At 39.5% G+C, this 17,239-nt stretch overlaps 2 protein-coding genes and 1 long non-coding RNA gene across 4 annotated transcripts; 1 reads left to right on the top strand and 2 right to left on the bottom strand.

Moving 5' to 3' along the window:
* Positions 1 to 66: 66 nt before the first annotated feature.
* Positions 67 to 5,333, bottom strand: LOC135340551 (uncharacterized). 2 transcript variants are annotated; one of them, XM_064536907.1, is made up of 9 exons: positions 5,072 to 5,214; positions 4,653 to 4,749; positions 4,490 to 4,587; positions 3,516 to 3,930; positions 3,061 to 3,274; positions 2,249 to 2,416; positions 1,181 to 1,979; positions 1,053 to 1,116; positions 67 to 309 (listed from the first exon to the last, which is right to left on the bottom strand). In XM_064536907.1, the coding sequence occupies exons 3-9, from the start codon at positions 4,562 to 4,564 to the stop codon at positions 185 to 187; spliced, it is 1,860 nt and encodes a 619-aa protein (XP_064392977.1). In that variant the 5' UTR covers positions 4,565 to 4,587; positions 4,653 to 4,749; positions 5,072 to 5,214; the 3' UTR covers positions 67 to 184. The 2 variants fall into 2 exon arrangements, with proteins under 2 accessions (XP_064392977.1, XP_064392976.1); XM_064536906.1 differs by lacking the exons at positions 4,490 to 4,587; positions 4,653 to 4,749 and having other exon boundaries at positions 5,072 to 5,333.
* A 5,382-nt stretch (positions 5,334 to 10,715) lies between these two features.
* Positions 10,716 to 11,783, top strand: LOC135339328 (uncharacterized). The gene is made up of 4 exons (XR_010395984.1): positions 10,716 to 10,901; positions 10,959 to 11,048; positions 11,137 to 11,262; positions 11,565 to 11,783. It is a non-coding gene; the product is annotated as an uncharacterized LOC135339328 (long non-coding RNA).
* Positions 11,784 to 15,009: 3,226 nt separating this feature from the next.
* Positions 15,010 to 17,228, bottom strand: LOC135339446 (D-glutamate cyclase, mitochondrial-like). Its single transcript, XM_064535546.1, has 4 exons — positions 16,853 to 17,228; positions 16,341 to 16,780; positions 15,241 to 16,034; positions 15,010 to 15,194 (listed from the first exon to the last, which is right to left on the bottom strand). The coding sequence occupies exons 1-4, from the start codon at positions 17,161 to 17,163 to the stop codon at positions 15,051 to 15,053; spliced, it is 1,689 nt and encodes a 562-aa protein (XP_064391616.1). The 5' UTR covers positions 17,164 to 17,228; the 3' UTR covers positions 15,010 to 15,050.
* Positions 17,229 to 17,239: the final 11 nt, after the last annotated feature.

Below are 17,239 nucleotides of genomic sequence, written 5' to 3'. Positions count from 1 at the left end.
TAATTATCGAGGTGACCGCGTACTCGAGAGTCTACTGTAGTAACCTTAATTATTTTCCGTAAAGGCTTCCATTCACAATTGACCATGAAACTGCTAAACAAAATCAGTGAACACTGAAATGCACAAATTAAACTGACTGGTATCATTCGATACTTGTATACTTTGTTTCATCTTAGAGTCTACGCTATTTTTTAGGTCCTAACTTTTGATACAAAATTATAATTCCAATTAAGAAAGGAATGTGTAAAACGGCCAGTAGAGTAGATGGAATAAATGTTCTCTTCTGTGCTCCTTCATATAGTGCATCCACTGCATAGGATATGACACAACGTTATCAAATGTGCACACTGATCATGAGTAGAGTAGAGTAAACACCAACTATCGAACACATGCTATTTTGGAACGCTTGTTCTCAAGGACAGCGGCTCAGACCACTAAGTTTAGTAATAGTACCTAGTATAGGTATAGGTAAGGCTCTATTCATGTCCAAACTCACGGCCAGCTTCCTCGATTAGATCGATTAGAAAACAGTGTTTTTGTCGCCTTCGAAGATCGCATCCAAACTCACGGCCAGCTTCCTCGATTAGAAAACAGTGTTTTTGTCGCCTTCGAAGATCGCATACATATAGTTTCAACTGTAACCATAGCGGATTAGCCTATTTTTCAACTAATTTCTCATTTATCAGTGTCTAGTTTGCTCAAACAACTCATGTTTGTGTCCACACACACACACACACACACACACACACACACACATACACACCCACACAAACTGACACACGCACACACACACACCAATCACTCTACCCCTGCTACACACGCAGGGTTATCTGGTTGGTGCATGTATTAGGGTGGTTCTATAATTAGAAAGACTACAGTAGTCTATACTTCAGTGCTACTCTGAGCCGCTGTCCTCGAGAATAAGCATTCAAAAATAGCATGTGTTCGATAATCGGTGGTTTACTCTATAGGGTTTACGATTGACACACTTCATCAGTGAAATAATTATAATATGACTTGTGTTCGATGTGGGCACACGTGCATGGACTCACCTAATATTGGTCCAATGCTCTGTCCAACAGCATTGATGGCGTTAATACTACCAATAATGATTGCCTGTGTAGAATAAGCACCTCAAAACAATTTTTGGCATAATTATTAATAATAAGTGCATATTTACCTGCATACTCTTAGGGGTCTGATTGGTAGCAAGGGCGATTGTGGGAACCCATATTAATGGATTTGACATCACCTGGAGAGCCATTCCAAGTATAAAGAGTGGAAAAAGAAGCGTTTGTTGCTTTCCTCTACAAATAGGGGGACAGTCAATACACTTCTTGTGTGTTAATGTTGAGAATGGTATCCAGTGACATTGTCCATCAATAGAATTCATACACGAGTTACTTGCCTTGTCATAAACAGCAGCTGGTAGCACCATCAGACGTTGAACATTTGCGTTCGATTGTAGAAGTAAGTTCCTTTTAGATTGATGATAAATGTTGATACATAATGTGTTGTGTTGTATAGAGCAAGAGTAGGCTGTGGGTTTAAGAAGTAATGGATTGTCACTGTTTGGGTAGATGAGCGTTAAACATAGTTGATCGGTTCGTTGTGTTTCGCAAACAAGGGAACAATCTGCATTCACTTGACAAGTTAAATGTAAGCGACTAGAGGTTTTCGTAGGAAGCTTATCGTGACTACCATTAATACCAGAATGCACTGTGAACGATAAATCAGTAGTAAATGGAACACGATTCACAGGTCGTGTATCAAACATCCATTTTATTTCTGTTTCATTGTGGGTGTGGTGTGAGCTATCATTCTGTGACAGTTCTGGATGATGAAATGGACTGTATTTGGTGCAGGGGTCGTACGGAATGGTTTGCCAGTCTGATATTAGTAAGTAGCCAATCAGTGACAATAGAATACCAATGAACGCAACTGTTTGGGTAGTGAACTTGATCCTCTGTAGGATAACCCTGTACATAATTAGGATAGATATTAGGAGAGGAGTGGTATTTGCCACCACATCAGAATTCATACTAAGGTATTATTTCATGGCCATCTTAGCATTATTGTAACATTTGGGGTGAGGAGGTTGAGAGTACAGTCCTGACACTGTACATTTAGAATGAAGCCTCTGAACCAATGCTAGATTTTGCTCGTATTTCATTACATTTTACTTATATAGAGGAGGGCCGAGAGAGGGTAAATGATAATATCACATTGTCAAAAATAGTTCACTTACAACAACACCGTTCCTAAGATTCGAGGAACTGCCAATGCCAAGTAGAAGTAGGAAGACATTCCCAAAGAGAGGCCAAATGAGTCACTGAGAACTGGATTCAGCAGAACGTCAAGATAGGCCCACTTCATCATCTCAACAAATGAGAGAAGATGTAGACTAACAATAATGTAATTAGCAATGTTCAGGAAACATTCATGAACACAATACAATGCATGCAGTAAATGTTTATAAAGAACTATCGTATATTTATTACATTGTTTTGCAAGCAATAAACGAGCAAAATCAGCATAAATATTGACAATTTTGGATCACAATCTTGCAAGGATCATGTTGTCATACAAGTACGTACGTACTAAAGTCTATTTGCGTTGAGTTCAACCTCAGAAGCTATGTGGTCAATTATGGCTTTAGCATGCATTCTGCAAAACAGTATAGTAATACCGTATAGTGGGTAATTTTCGGGGGACAAAATATTCGTGGTTCAACAATATTGAGACATTTCGTGGGTAGTATTTTCATGGTTGCTGCTTGCACTGCAGGTAAAGGTAGGCAAGGTCGCTTTATTCGTGGGTAACATATTCGTGGTCAGACCTCCAACCACGAAAACCAGGAATATTTGCCCTACGAAATTACACGCTATACGGTAGGTAGACATAATTTGAAAGCTGATTATTTAAAGGTGCCCAGTATGCCAGCACAATTCTCATTAATTATGCTACCAATTATGATTAGTAATAGGGTATATAAAATTAATGTGCATAAATTAATGTGCATAAAACACTCGCATGATTGGTATGGATTTTGAGGATATGAATATTTGAAGTGATCCAAACTTGATATCTTTTTCAGTTTTACACTGGCAACTGCACCGGCACATTTTAGTGATGTTGCTGACATTTTCCCAACTTGATTCACCGCGAAAGAAAAACATAAACAATAGTAGTACAGTTACACCACAAGCCATGTTGAACCAAGCAATTGATCGATACTGTTCAATAGGTAAGTGAGACAGCAGAACTGCTACTCCTACGATTAAAAAAATATACATGTATTGCTTCAAAACGTACATCCAAAAGTGTATGTGTATCTACTTTGCTCAATATAAATTACTGCATAGTGTGAAATTTTCAAGGCACTTAGACTATATTTCGTGGAATGGCCTCTAAAAGGATTTTGTTGCACAATTTTCGTGGACTTAATTTTCGTGTAGGATAGCAAACCAACGAAATCAGCGAACATTTCACGCTATACGATGAACGATGCTCACCTGTGGCAACAATAAACCCAATGCTATACCCAAAGGAATGACTTGCATAGAGATAGTTTCGGATCTTGACAACTTTGGTTTTGTCACAGTTGAACGTTTTTCCTCTTTCTTTCAACAGATCCACATACTTAACACTAATATCAGTGGCATAGTTAAAAACCAATGTAACTTCAGCACCTGCAAATAGCCCAACAAAAAACATTGCTGGTAGCAGTGCCCACCCATGACTTGCCGTGCCATACAGCACAAAGCCAAGTACATGAGCAGAAAGAAAAAGGATGAACAGATACCAATATGGGACAAACTTAACAAGAAAAGCAGATAAAAATCCTCCTGTGACTGATCCGATATACATACAAGCAATAGCTAAGGAATAGAAGAATTCTGACTCTCCTAGTCCAGCTTCTGGTTCAACCTGCAGTTATATAATTTCACTAAGCCAGTTGGATAGAAGAGGGTATAATTATTAATTGTGAGACAGAACCAATTATGAGAGCACTGTTTAAAACTTCAGCTATTCTAATACCGTAAAGCTAAGCAACCATGAAAATATTACCCACGAAATGTCTTAATATTGCTGAACCACGAATATTTTATCCCCCCGAAAATTATCCGCTACTGCATTACTGCATGTACCTCTCTCTATAGTATTTTTTCCAAAGAAATTTAAAGTTGTGCATGTGTTGACAGAGATACCACCATAGTTTGTGTAAGTATACTGGAGAAACATTTTAATGACCAAATTTAAGTGGGTGCCAGTAGTAAATCAAGACTATTATAAGAAGAGAAGAGTGTCTATCTATACCGATACCTCTACACAAAAACTGTGCACAAAGTAACATGACTTGCACATGATAGGGTATAATTGTAGTAATCTCCTAGTAAATGTTAAGCATGACGTTTTAGGGGTGTGGTAATTAATTGAACAATGACATCGATCTGCACGTTCGCGTTCAACGTTCAGAGCTACTCACCGCACACTGATAGACAATGATTTCTTCACAAAATCTAAGTAGAGACAATTTTGAGTTGCTCCTCTTCACTTGCATTCTTTACTCACTGTTAACGAATTCTGTGCGTTGCGTATAATGTATATGCACAAGCTTGCGCAAATTTCATCAATTGCGAGTTGCTCACGTGCAATTGACAGGAGGTCACGTTACTTTGTGCACAGTTTTTGTGTAGAGGTATTGGTAGTTCTCTTCTCATGTAAAATTCACTTACGTCTAGGTATCTGTTAAAAAAGGAGTAACTGTTTTTATAGACAGAATAACTGTATTTCAATATAAGATATGCTATAGAGCAGCCAATTAGCGATAAATGTAATGGTATCTCGTAATACCCCCCCTGTCTCATTTACCAGAATTTTTTGCCTACATGCAACCTATTGACCATAGTATAGTAGTTAGTGAATAGGTAAATAAAATAGCTCTCAAGATCTGCAAGACAGGGGGGTCAGAAATTAGATGTCTCCCCCTTTGTATCGTACCTATACCCAGCACTAGACTACATTAATTTTGTGGCAGGCCGGCCACCATAAAACCTTCATAATAAACCTTAAAGTGACTTGTTCCATTGAGGTTCTCTTCAGTGGGATTAGTGACAAATCTGTGAATGGAGGGCAGATAGCTAATGACACTAATAGAATAAAGCATTGCGGCCAAAAGCTGTGTCAGAGTACTGTTGATTCCTAGTCGCCATAGTTCACTGTTGCTCATTGATGCTACCATAGCCGATAATTATCTAGCTCAAGACACTACTATCTCTGTACTAGTCAGGACTTGCCTAATTAATTAATTTATGCCTACACGGTACGTATTCTTTAGCACGTGAAACCGCACAGCTGCACCTGCTGTGCTCCTTAGGCTAGTGACTAATTAACTAGGCACTAAACCGCATGCACAGGTGCAGCACAGCAGGTGCAGCTGTGCGGTTTCACAGCTATAGATTACCGCATCTTACGGCATTTTTCGAGGCACTTAGACACCTTTAATCTTCACACGTTAACCGCTGCAATCAAAATTCCAAGGCTCTTGATAGGACTAATTTATCGGGCTATGGCCGAGTTACCTTTCTCTGAGAGAGCAAAAGGTTTTGTTGCACTCATTGCAGAAGGTGGTGGATCAATTGCCTACGACCAGTGGGCAAGCAGCTATGAAGTTGATGTAAATTCTATGAACTACTCTGGATACACGAGTGTTGTTCAAAAATGGCAGAGCTTTCATTTAAATGATGTTGGAAAGAAGCACAAACTTCTTGATACAGGATGCGGAACTGGCCTAGCTGGTGAATTGCTTTTAAATTCTGTATCAACTCCACAAGCAATTCAGCTTTATGGTGGTGACATTAGCAATGAGATGTTGAAGGTAGCAAAATCAAAAGGAATTTACACCGAGCTGCAAGTCATCAACCTGAAAGAGGAACTGCCATACGAAGCCAATAGTTTTGACAGTGTTATCTGTGCTGGTGTGTTTGGGATTGGACAGTGTGGCCCGGAATGTTTGCCAAACATCCTCCATGTTCTCAAGCCGGGCTGTTTCTTCATTGCAACAGTCAACAAAGAATTGTTCGACCTGACAGCTGAAGAATGGAAAAAGCAGATATCAATATGCAATTGTGAACTGTTAGAGAACACTAAAATGCCGTACCGAGATTATGCAACAGCTTTTGTGTTTGTTGTTCGTAAACTGATTCAGAACTAATTGGATTCATAATAATTATTGTATAGGATTATAATTACAACTACATGTATTGTACACAAACAATGATCTAATGTTTTGAGGTTGCTAGCCAGACCTACGTACTAACGTATAATTATATAGTTAATCGAATGTAGGGTGCATGATCCCGTAGATCTTGTTCAAAGAGCCATTTATTGGGGCTCCTTTTGAGTACATTCGGGTCGCGAAAGGTAGGTATTCGGCTTCCACTTGGTCAAATATCGCTGATGCATTCTTGCTGTGATCCGCACCTCTGGCATAAATAAGTAGAAATTTTTTTGCTGCGACCGCTTCATTAACAAGACAGGTCTCTGCTGCTATTTTCATCAATACACCAGCTGCTTGATTGTTTTCAGCATAGAGAGGGGCCATGTTCATTCCAATTTCACTCCCCCCATTCATAATAATGGGCCTGACAAGAGTGTACCCAACAATTCCTCTGTCACAATCAAAAGCCACCCAGCCCATACTACCTGGAATATTCACCCAATTTTCCACTAGGGTGTGTCTCTTGCAGCCAAAAACAGATGCGTCGTACTGTACTAGCATTTTGATGTCCACTGTTCGTATAGGTTTTAGTAATAAATCTTCTGATTTGAATTCCAGATGGTCTAGTTTTGAAATGATCTTCTCAAAGCTTAACATGGCGATAGAATTTTCCCAAACAGTACAAAAACCAAAAGATTCGAAGAACGGAATCATGTACGGTAGTGAGTCAAGTCCAATTGTAAATGTTTGATCTATAGTCTTTGAAAGATGTTTCAGCATCAGTGCCGCGTAGCCTTTGTGTCTATACTCTTTTCGTATTATCAGTGACCCACAGTGAGTAGAATGCGAGGGATAGGAGATAACCATGATATGACTGATTACTTCTCCATCAAGCTCACCAACAAAGAAGCCTTTTGGATCGTAGCTGTAAGCACATGAGTAATCTCCTGGACCAAATGGCCTCCATTTATTTTCTACAACAAATCGAATGGGAAACTGCAAATCTTCAAATTTTGCATTTCTGATGACTAGAGCCATTTATCTTTTTTCCTTTGACACTATAATTAGGAAGAAGAGACAAAGAAAAAAGAAGGTGTCTTTTTGAGTGGCCTACTAGTTTTTCGAGAGGTCCTTCTTTCTTTCTCTATTTGTATTTCTTCCTTCAAGTTAGGCCACTCCAAGTGATACTCTGTTTCTGGTCCACCGCCCGCATCAGATTTTATTCTTGGATTTCTATCTCATTATTGGATTTCTATCCCATTATTTCTACTACGCATGCGCATAATGGTCCACGTGGTACAAAATAGTGTGATAATGATATTCATTTGCAAATAATGAGTTCATTAGGTGAAATTGATAATGACATAATGAGAAAAGCCGCCCGCCCGCATGCAATTAGAAAAACTTCAGGACCAGAAACCAGAGTGTCACTTGGAGTGGCCTTAAGGGTGCCCGCACATAGTAACAAATTGACATAATTAATTTTAACCACAAAAATGCAACTTTTAGATCACGTGTGCAATCTGAGACTTCTCGCAACACTAAAAAAAGAGAAATACCGGAAGTGAAATCAAATAATGGGCGTGGCCTAGCGGGGTCCAATTTGCTGGCGGGTACCACATTAACACTAATTACAGCTTTCTGCCAGCATAGATAGAGCTACTCTATCTATGCTGCCAGTGACTGGTTTTATTCTGGTTAGACTTCTGTTCAAGGAGTTTCTTTCACTTCTAGTGTCACTACGGTACCTGCATGGCAGGCTAGCTTACATACATATGCATGCATGCACGCCATGCAGTCTCAAGAAGATCCTTTAGACAATCAGATGCTACTCTGTCCTGCCGGTTAGATTGTAGCTAATCCTTTGTTTACTTCCAGTGCCCAAAGTTTTCTCTGGCATTTGTCAGTACAGCTGTTTGCATAGACCTTGCAAAATACTAAATCATTCACTGCATTACCACAAAACCACCATACAATGTTGCTATGCAAACAAATAGCATTGGGTACATTCATGCTGTGTTAAAACAGGGGTGTATACACCATGTACTAGGGTTTAAATAAGACCTGGTTTGGGGAGTAAACAAAAGGGAGTGTAAATATCATAGCATATAGGGTGTAAACTACAATAGCATGGGGTGTAAACTACACTAATAGCTTAAGGGTGTAAACTACAATAGTAACATAAGGGTGTAAACTACAATAGCCTACACTAATAGGTAAGGGTGTAAACTACAATAGCAATGTAAACGAGCACTAAAGTGCAAACCCTCGGCTGGTGACATGATTATAAAGAAACCAGAAGACTGATATAATGCAGTGCATATAGTGATGTTGCTATCATCATCATGCATGACTTGCACAGCAACTCAGGAGCAATAAAACTAAACCAGACTGGAGGCATGCTGAAACATTTGAGAACAGGTAGTAGTACTATAGATAAATTGGATTAGGATCACAGCAAAGAAGCCTGGAGTCTCAGAGAAGTACGGCTCCAGGTCCTGCATGGATCCCTGTCAGCTAAAGCAAGCTTTCTACTTTAGTGACCCTGTCCCATTGTTCCTGGTATATACAGCTTTCTACTTTAGTGACCCTGTTCCATTGTTTCTGGACCTGGTACAGGATCACTTCAGTTATAAGTAACGCATGTGCAAGTTCTGTTCAAGCTACATTTTGCTCGCTTTTATTAGACAACAAAGCTTTAACACCGAAAGCTGCCACTATTAGAAGTACTGGCTTGTTGTGTGGAGGCTACCCATGCTGTAAACGCAGTGCTAGAGCATCCAGGTAAGCAGACCCAGTCACAAGCTTCTTAGCTTTTGCTCGTTTTTATTTGACAACGAAGGTTTAACATGAAATTCTGCCACTATTAAAATTAATAACTTGTTGTATGAAGGCTATCCATGCTGTAAACGCAGTGTTGTGGCATCCAGTTGAGTAGATTCATCTGTCACAAACAAACTAGAGCACTAAAGTGCAAACCCTCGGCTGGTGACATGATTATAAAGAAACCATATAATGCAGTGCATTGCCATAATTATAGTGATGTTGTTATCATCATCATGCATGCATGACTTGCACAGCAACTCAGGAGCAATAAAACTAAACCAGACTGGAGGCATGCTGAAACATTTGAGAACAGGTAGTAGTACTATAGATATATGCACTGTGGATTAGGATCACAGCAAAGAGAAGCCTGGAGTCTCAGAGAAGTATGGCTCCAGGTCCTGCTGGATCCCAGTCAGCTAAAGCAAGCTTTCTACTTTAGTGACCCTGTTCCATTGTTTCTGGACCTGGTACAGGATCACTTCAGTTATAAGTAACGCATGTGCAAGTTCTGTTCAAGCTACATTTTGCTCGCTTTTATTAGACAACGAAGCTTTAACACCGAAAGCTGCCACTATTAGAAGTACTGACTTGTTGTGTGGAGGCTACCCATGCTGTAAACACAGTGCTAGAGCATCCAGGTAAGCAGACCCAGTCACAAGCTTCTTAGCTTTTGCTCGTTTTTATTTGACAACAAAGGTTTAACATGAAATTCTGCCACTATTAAAACTAATAACTTGTTGTATAAAGGCTATCCATGCTGTAAACGCAGTGCTGTGGCATCCAGGTGAGTAGATTCACCTGTCACAAACAAACAAACAAACAAACCAAACGACTACTATAACCCGTGGCCGCCCACGCGCCTCGGGTTAACAAACAAACAAACAAACAAACAAACCAAACGACTACTATAACCCGTGGCCGCCCACGCGCCTCGGGTTAACTACACTAATAGCATAAGGGTGTAAACTACACAATAGCATGGGGTGTAGCATATAAAGAGTGCATCATTATATACTACTGGAGTTTGCAGAGTCTTTGCAACACACCAGTAAAAGCGTAGAGCGTTACCCGTTCCTTATATGGATTTTGTGTACACACTGTGGTCTGTTTTACTACTTAAATGTATGAGCATTTCCCACATAAGGAACCACAGTGCTCAACACTTTTATTCATGTGTTGCAAAGATTCTGCAAACTCCAGTACCAGTTTGCCTTTACTACACTGTACTTTATTGATTGCAGTACAGTCTAATTAAAGTTCAAGGAAGAAATTCATTTGATACAGAGAAAAATAATAAATCAAGTATAAAACACATCATATTGAGCTAAAAAGTATATGTTTTGGAACGATACATAGCGTACTAATACTTTCTGGTAATTCTAACATAATTATGGTTAGGTACAAAAGAAAAGAGTGAGTGCTGAGTTCCTACAATGTATAAACAGTGGAAACTACTGTGATGGTTGTAGTCTACTCGTACTCTACTGTGTCAAGTGATTTGAGTTGAGGACAAATATAGTAATGTCCATCAGCTTTCCAAACATAAAGAGCTCTCATGCATGTCCAAGACTAGAGCTAGCTAGCTAGGGCTTCATCAACTTCAGTCACATAGAATTTACAGCCCCCCCCCCCCCCGCCCATAATTATTAATTGAGGTGTGCGTTTTTTAGGAGACACATAAGGTGTGATTCACACCTCTGAGCACGTGTATTAATACTAACCAGTCCTCTGACTGGTAGCTAGCTATTCATCCCTGGGTTCTCAAGTATCCAGTAACATCCTTTTATGGACAACAGCTTTAGTGAACAAGTTGCTAACCAACTTCCTAGAGAATGGGACATCATCAGACAAAGTATGTTAATAGATTTATGTTGCTACAATTGTTTAAATCTATATCATATCATTACAGAACTGACATATTTTGAAAGAAGAAAGACAGCACAGCCCTCGGTCTCAGATCTTATGAATAAATTTTCCTTCTTTGAAACTTCACGAAGTGGTAGGTTCTAAACTTCTATGACTTCGACTATTCTTACCTGTCGTTAGCAAGTTTATCTGATCTGTACACATCTAATTCCTCTATGCAGGCCTATTCATGAATCGAGTTCAAGAGAATCGTCAGTATTGAAAAAGATGTGAGTGTCCAATCGATCATTAATGGAGAACTGGGACTCATGGATTATTGCATATTCTAAGTTGGAGATGGCGACAAGGTAAAAAATTGATAGCGAGGGTTCTTCAGATGATATCAAGGTTAGCTTCGATTTGGCTTTTACAAAATAGCTGACTGTACTTTTCTATGTATGCGCATGTAGGTGTTCCGTCAATCCAAATAATTAAAGAGTTTTTGAAGACTTATCTATTTTGTACATGTACGAATGCATATAAGGTAGATCCTTAAGGTTGTGTGTTGCTCTTATAATAATTATGTGAATGCGTCAAACGTTTGTTCGGTAAAAATTAACATTCTCCATGTACTGTATGCTTGTGACTTGGTGTTTTGTTTTCTGTGCAGAATTCAGACGATCTTTGTGCCAGACCAGTACAGACTGTATTTTCTATGTGATGTTGAACAAGAGCCAACGTGCGAGCTAAGTGTATTCTTTGGACTCAACGAACAAAATTGAACCCTTTGGCACATGTATAATTATAATCTCATTTTAGTGCTGCTATGATGTTTTGTTTCTTTGCTGCTATACTTTTGTGGATGTGTTTTAACTTGATACAGCTGTGATCAATTTGAATGGTGAATGCATGTTTTATGCATACTATATACACCCTATAGAGGTGTAATTGAGTACACCCTATACAGAGATATATACACCTTAAAGGTGTAAATATTGAGCATGTAGTTTACACCCTAGGGGGTAGTTTTTAAAGCGTATGTGGTACCCATTTTGGGGTGTACATATACACCCCTGTTTTAACAGTTATATATATAATTCACATTCATCAATGGTGCATGACTTCAAGAAATTAGACTACATGGAGAGTCATAGTAGAGAATGGTCTACCAACGCCTTATGCTGAGACTTGTGCTGTACGAAAAATGTTTACGCTAAAGAGCCTACTAACTTGCTCACTGCGGTATACCGGTTTTGACCATCAAGTCCGAACATATTTCTCTACTAGATTAGCACCAAACAATATTTTGTGATCTGTTAGTGTTTAAGGTACTTCGTACTCTTCAGCCTGAAACTTCAAGCCTCACCATAATTATGTGAGTTTCCATGCCACCAAGAGTAGATAAAGCATCTACTCTTGATATAATTTATACCACCTTATACAGCAGGTATTTTTCAAGGGTCTACTCAAAAAGTACCCGTTATACAAGTTCTAGAAACAATCATTGCTCAGGACTGCATATTGTTTGCATAGCAACATTGTATGGTGATTTTGTGGTTTTGTGGTAATGCAGTGAGCTGATTTAGTATTTTGCAAGGTCTATGCAAACAGCTGTAAACTATATGGATCAATCATGAGCTAGATCACTAGATGTAGATGTAGCTCAGGCTGCAAAAAAAACTGGGAGTGCATAGTGTCACTGGTTTTTCCATGAGCTTATAATTTATATATACATGTATATACTTAATATATATGACATGCATGGGTCTATATACATCACTACACTGTTTGAAAGTATACCGAGACAGCAACAAACCTGTAAAGCTACCTATAGTGTAAACCGCGGGGACCTCACACTAAAAAAGAATTGTAGTTTTTCTCTTTAGAGTTACTGTTGCTGCTGGTCTCTGTGGTACTTTCAAACAGTGCAACAATGATGTAGATGTGTGTAACACAGTGCCTGAACATGCAAAACACCCTAAGTGTAAATTTCTCTTTTAGTGTGAGGTCTGCAGGTTCACACTAAAAGAGAAATGTATCTGTACAGATTGTTATTGATGCTGTTGGTCTCTGACCGTCTGTGGTATTTGAAAATGGTGTAGTAATTGTAGTATCGTGTAGATTTGTTGTTGTTTGACTTTTAGACATAAAGACTCATCATTGTAACAACACAAGAGTATTTATACAAACACCAAAACAGTTCCTAGAAGGTTCTAGATCTATCTAACAACAACTAGCATAGTACAAACAATCTACCAGAACATTCTAGAATACTCTACTAAATACATGATACAATTAGTTCACATTCCACATCCCCCTTTCTCTGGGATGTCTCTCTGGTGGGTGAATAACTGTCCCAGTTCCGGATCTGGTTTGAATCACCCTGGTAGTTGTAATCGGGTCAGGTTCTTCGGTCCTGTTATCGGAGTGAGGTATTGGGTTGAGATGACTCCTGTTTCTCCTAATTTCTCCACTGGGTGTACTTACAACATAAGATCGAGGGGTAGTTGTAGAAGTCACAATTTGTCCAGGTATCGGTTGGTTTCCCGTAGTAACCCACACTTCTGTTTCGTCAGGGAGTGCTGGGAGTGACTGGGTCCTGTGGCGGCAATCAAATCTTTCTTTTGTCTCCTTTTGTGAAACTGGTTCAGGTATTTCCAGTCTGGGATAAGCAAGTCTTTCTGAAGAGGCATGTTAGCTCGTCCCCATCAGCCCGCACCAATGGAAAGGAGTTGACCTATAACTTAGTAAGGCCGTCTTCTGCTTCTCGCAACAGTTTCTTCACCGTCTTCACTGCTCTCTCTGCATGTCCGTTGCTCTGTGCATAGTGAGGACTGCTTGTCAAGTGGCAGAATTGGTAGGAACTTGCGAAATCTTGAAACTCTCGAGATGAGTACTGAGGTCCATTGTCGCTCACTAGGGTTTCCGGAATTCCATGACGAGAAAATATTCTCTTCAGAACTTCAATGATTTGTCTGGAGGTAGTTGTTGGCAGTTTAACGAGTAATAGTCGACAACTACAATATATTGTGCACCATCGAGTTGAAATAGGTCAGATGATACTTTTTGCCACGGGTAGTCAGGAAGTGGTGTTGGTATCATCCTTGGTTTAAAGTGTTTCGAACATGTTGAACATTGCTTAACCATGTCGTTGATGGTTTTTGATATTCCTGGCCACCAAATAGAGAGTTTGGCACGGAGACGACATCGTTGAATTCCTTGATGTCCCGTGTGAATCTTTTGTAGGGTCTGCCTTTGCAGTGCTTTTGGGACTACATTCGTTGGTCGTAAAGCAAAAGTGTACCATCGTAAGGTCACCACGAGCTTTCCAGTAGGGTTTGATATCGGGAGTGATTTCACTTTGGTTTGGCAAACCATGGGGACCATTAGTTTTGTATCTGTGTGTTTCTGTGACAGCGATACAATGTTTTCTCTTGCGTGGTGAAGATCTCGTAGTTTGTTTGCAACACTCCTAGCATTAAACAATATGCCTGACTTTGTGGAATGGAGTGAATAGTTGACGCTGTTTGAGGAGGAGTTGAGAGTTGTGGAGAGATGGTGGGTAGGTGATGTTGCATCCATTGATGTGCTCGGAGATAATGTGGTGGTAGTGTCCCTATATAAGGTAGTGCATCCGAGTAGCATTCAGTTCAGTGATTACAGCACCATGCAGGCTCGGTCAGACTTTGAAAGACTCTCATATTTTTGTCATCCATATCTAGACACTTGGTGTGATATCAGCAGCAGCAGTGTTGGCACTCACTTGCATAGACAAAGTACACACACTGCAGTGCTGTGGCTCTGGCTGTTGATGGCTGCATTATTTATTTGGTACAGAACCCGCTAGCAAATTAGACCCCGCTGCGCCACTCCTATTGCCACGCCCATTATTTAATTTCACTTCCGGTATTTCTCTTTTAGTGGCCCCCTAACAAGCGGGTCTCTTTTTGTGAAAATGTATAAAAAAACCCACAACCACCCACTCCATACCCTTATAAGTCTTATTTGTGATCATAATTATACTTAATGACTCTGCACTAAAATTAACTTTTAGTCTCATAATTTTATTATCATGCCAATTGATGAGTATACCCACCATAATTCTCACCAAAAACTGTGCCAGCATAACCAACCAACGTACCCCCCCCCCAAAATATCACAAATCAGCATACATTGATAGACTACAGTTCAATAGACTACAGTTCAATAGACTACGGAGTTCAGATACAGGACACAAGTTAGGTAATTCTTCTGAGCCAGAGCTTCCTTTTGGCAGTATCATCTTCCATAGTGATTGTGACTGTGAGACAAAATTATGCATGACATAATTTAAAACAAACACTAACCTGATCATTGGTAGGTATGAAATCATCCACGCTGAATTGAGGTTGTTGATGTGAATTGATGGAATAGTTCTTGTATCTCCAGTGGTAAGGAGAGGTAGAGGCGACATACAATCCTCCTGCTAGAGCATACGCACTGTTCACTAAGTTTTCAGTCACAATTATGTCTGGCTCAATTTCAGTGGCTTTGCAATGATAGTTATTGAGTGTTATGACACTGGTGTGAGAGTTTTTTTGAGCAATATCAAGTATTCCTTTGACAGCATCATAGCAATTCTGAGATGTCATTAGTAGGCAATCAAACACAGGAATGTTATCTTCTATGGTCACATTCTGGGATACTGTTACAATGGTGGGAGTATCAACATGGAATGTCTCAACCATGTGTTGAATAGCAATATCAAAAAGGTTTTTATCTGCTTTTTTGACCACAAGAGTGACACCTTTCCTGAGAATGAGCAAAGCCTGACAAAAGACCATTATACCTAGCACATCAATATGTTGACAAGAATGTTTTGGAATGTATGCTAATACCACCTTGTTAGCATGAGATAGTTTAAGGGTTACTTCCAAAAGAGGGGATGAATTGACTTGTACATTGACAGGCTTTATCCCCAAGGCTCTCTGAATGCCTTCAAATACAGCTATTGAGTTTTGATTTATAACAGAAGCAAAGTACTCACAGCCGGCTTTGTTGAGTTTAATAATCTTCACAGCATCACCTAAACTGGTTGGTTCTCTTTTAATGTCACCAATAAACATCGCACCAGGATAATGAGAGAATGCAAGCTCTGGTTCTGTAAATTATGAAAAATGATCGTCACATTAACACATTATGTGAGTTAACACACCTAGCCAAGATTAAGTGTTTCAATCTGTGTGCTAGGGCTGGTCTCGAGGTTAACGTAACCAAGAGTCCATCCGAATGCACCAGCATTAAAAGACGTGATTTTGGCTAATTTAAAGTATTTATATAATGATCATAATTATGATCTCTAGCTTTAGTTTAAAGCATGGACATGTGACTACTTTTATAAGCTGGAGATCATGTGACAGCACTAAGCTCTGAGTAATAGGACGAGAGCACATAACAACAGACTTACTTGCTATCAAAATTACATCTTCAACTGTCATTCCACAAGCCCAAAATGTAGCTACATATCCATCAGGTACAGTTACACCACTTATTCCAATTCGAGTAGGATCACCTATGTGAATAGGGGCTCCATGGTAGTCTGGGTATTGATTTGATATCATGAAAGCTTTTTCTAGCTGATGTTTTGCTATGGTACGCATTGAAACCGTCATTTTTACTCCTTGAAAAGGACCAACGGACGAACAGCAAACATTAGTTTTATAGCCAGGAATGTCAAGGACATTAGGAACATCAACACCATTCTTTATTAAGGCGAAATCAAATGTGGTGCTGCATCCAATGTAGAAAGTCACTAAGTAGTCCCAAACTGGTGTAAATCGGCTCAAATCTGGAGCTTCAGCTACTCTGATTCCATTCTTCCGGATTGTATAACAAGGGAGATCAGTCCTGCAGAAAAAAAACAAAAAAGCATGTGTATATTGAACAATGTGTGACTGTTGTATTTTTTAAATGATATACCTGACGTTAGAGTCCTCAGCAATAGGAGGGGCTCCAACTTCACCTGGTTTACTACGATATAATACAGGAAATGCACCTGAGTTTTGGCTGCAAAATGTCTCAAAATCATCAGCAAATTCACTAGAAATAATAATGATGTTGAACTGAGTGTATCCATCGCAGAAACCAGAGGTGAAACCTGTGTAGTCATTCGTTCGGAACAGTGCTCTTGCTTCTAACGGCTTCATATTGAAGGAGTCATCTGGACGTTTGGGTGAAATGTAAGGTCGAAAAGTATCCTCTGGTAGATCTACTTGCATTATGGATGACATTGTGTCTAGCTGCTAGCTAGCTTGGGGATTAGTGGAATTTTAATTAGTTGTATGACATCATCTTGTGGTTTGTGTT

The sequence above is a fragment of the Halichondria panicea genome, chromosome 8, assembly GCF_963675165.1.
Source record: "Halichondria panicea chromosome 8, odHalPani1.1, whole genome shotgun sequence".
NCBI classification, from domain to species: domain Eukaryota; kingdom Metazoa; phylum Porifera; class Demospongiae; order Suberitida; family Halichondriidae; genus Halichondria; species Halichondria panicea.
This window is presented reverse-complemented; position numbering and strand designations above follow the sequence as displayed.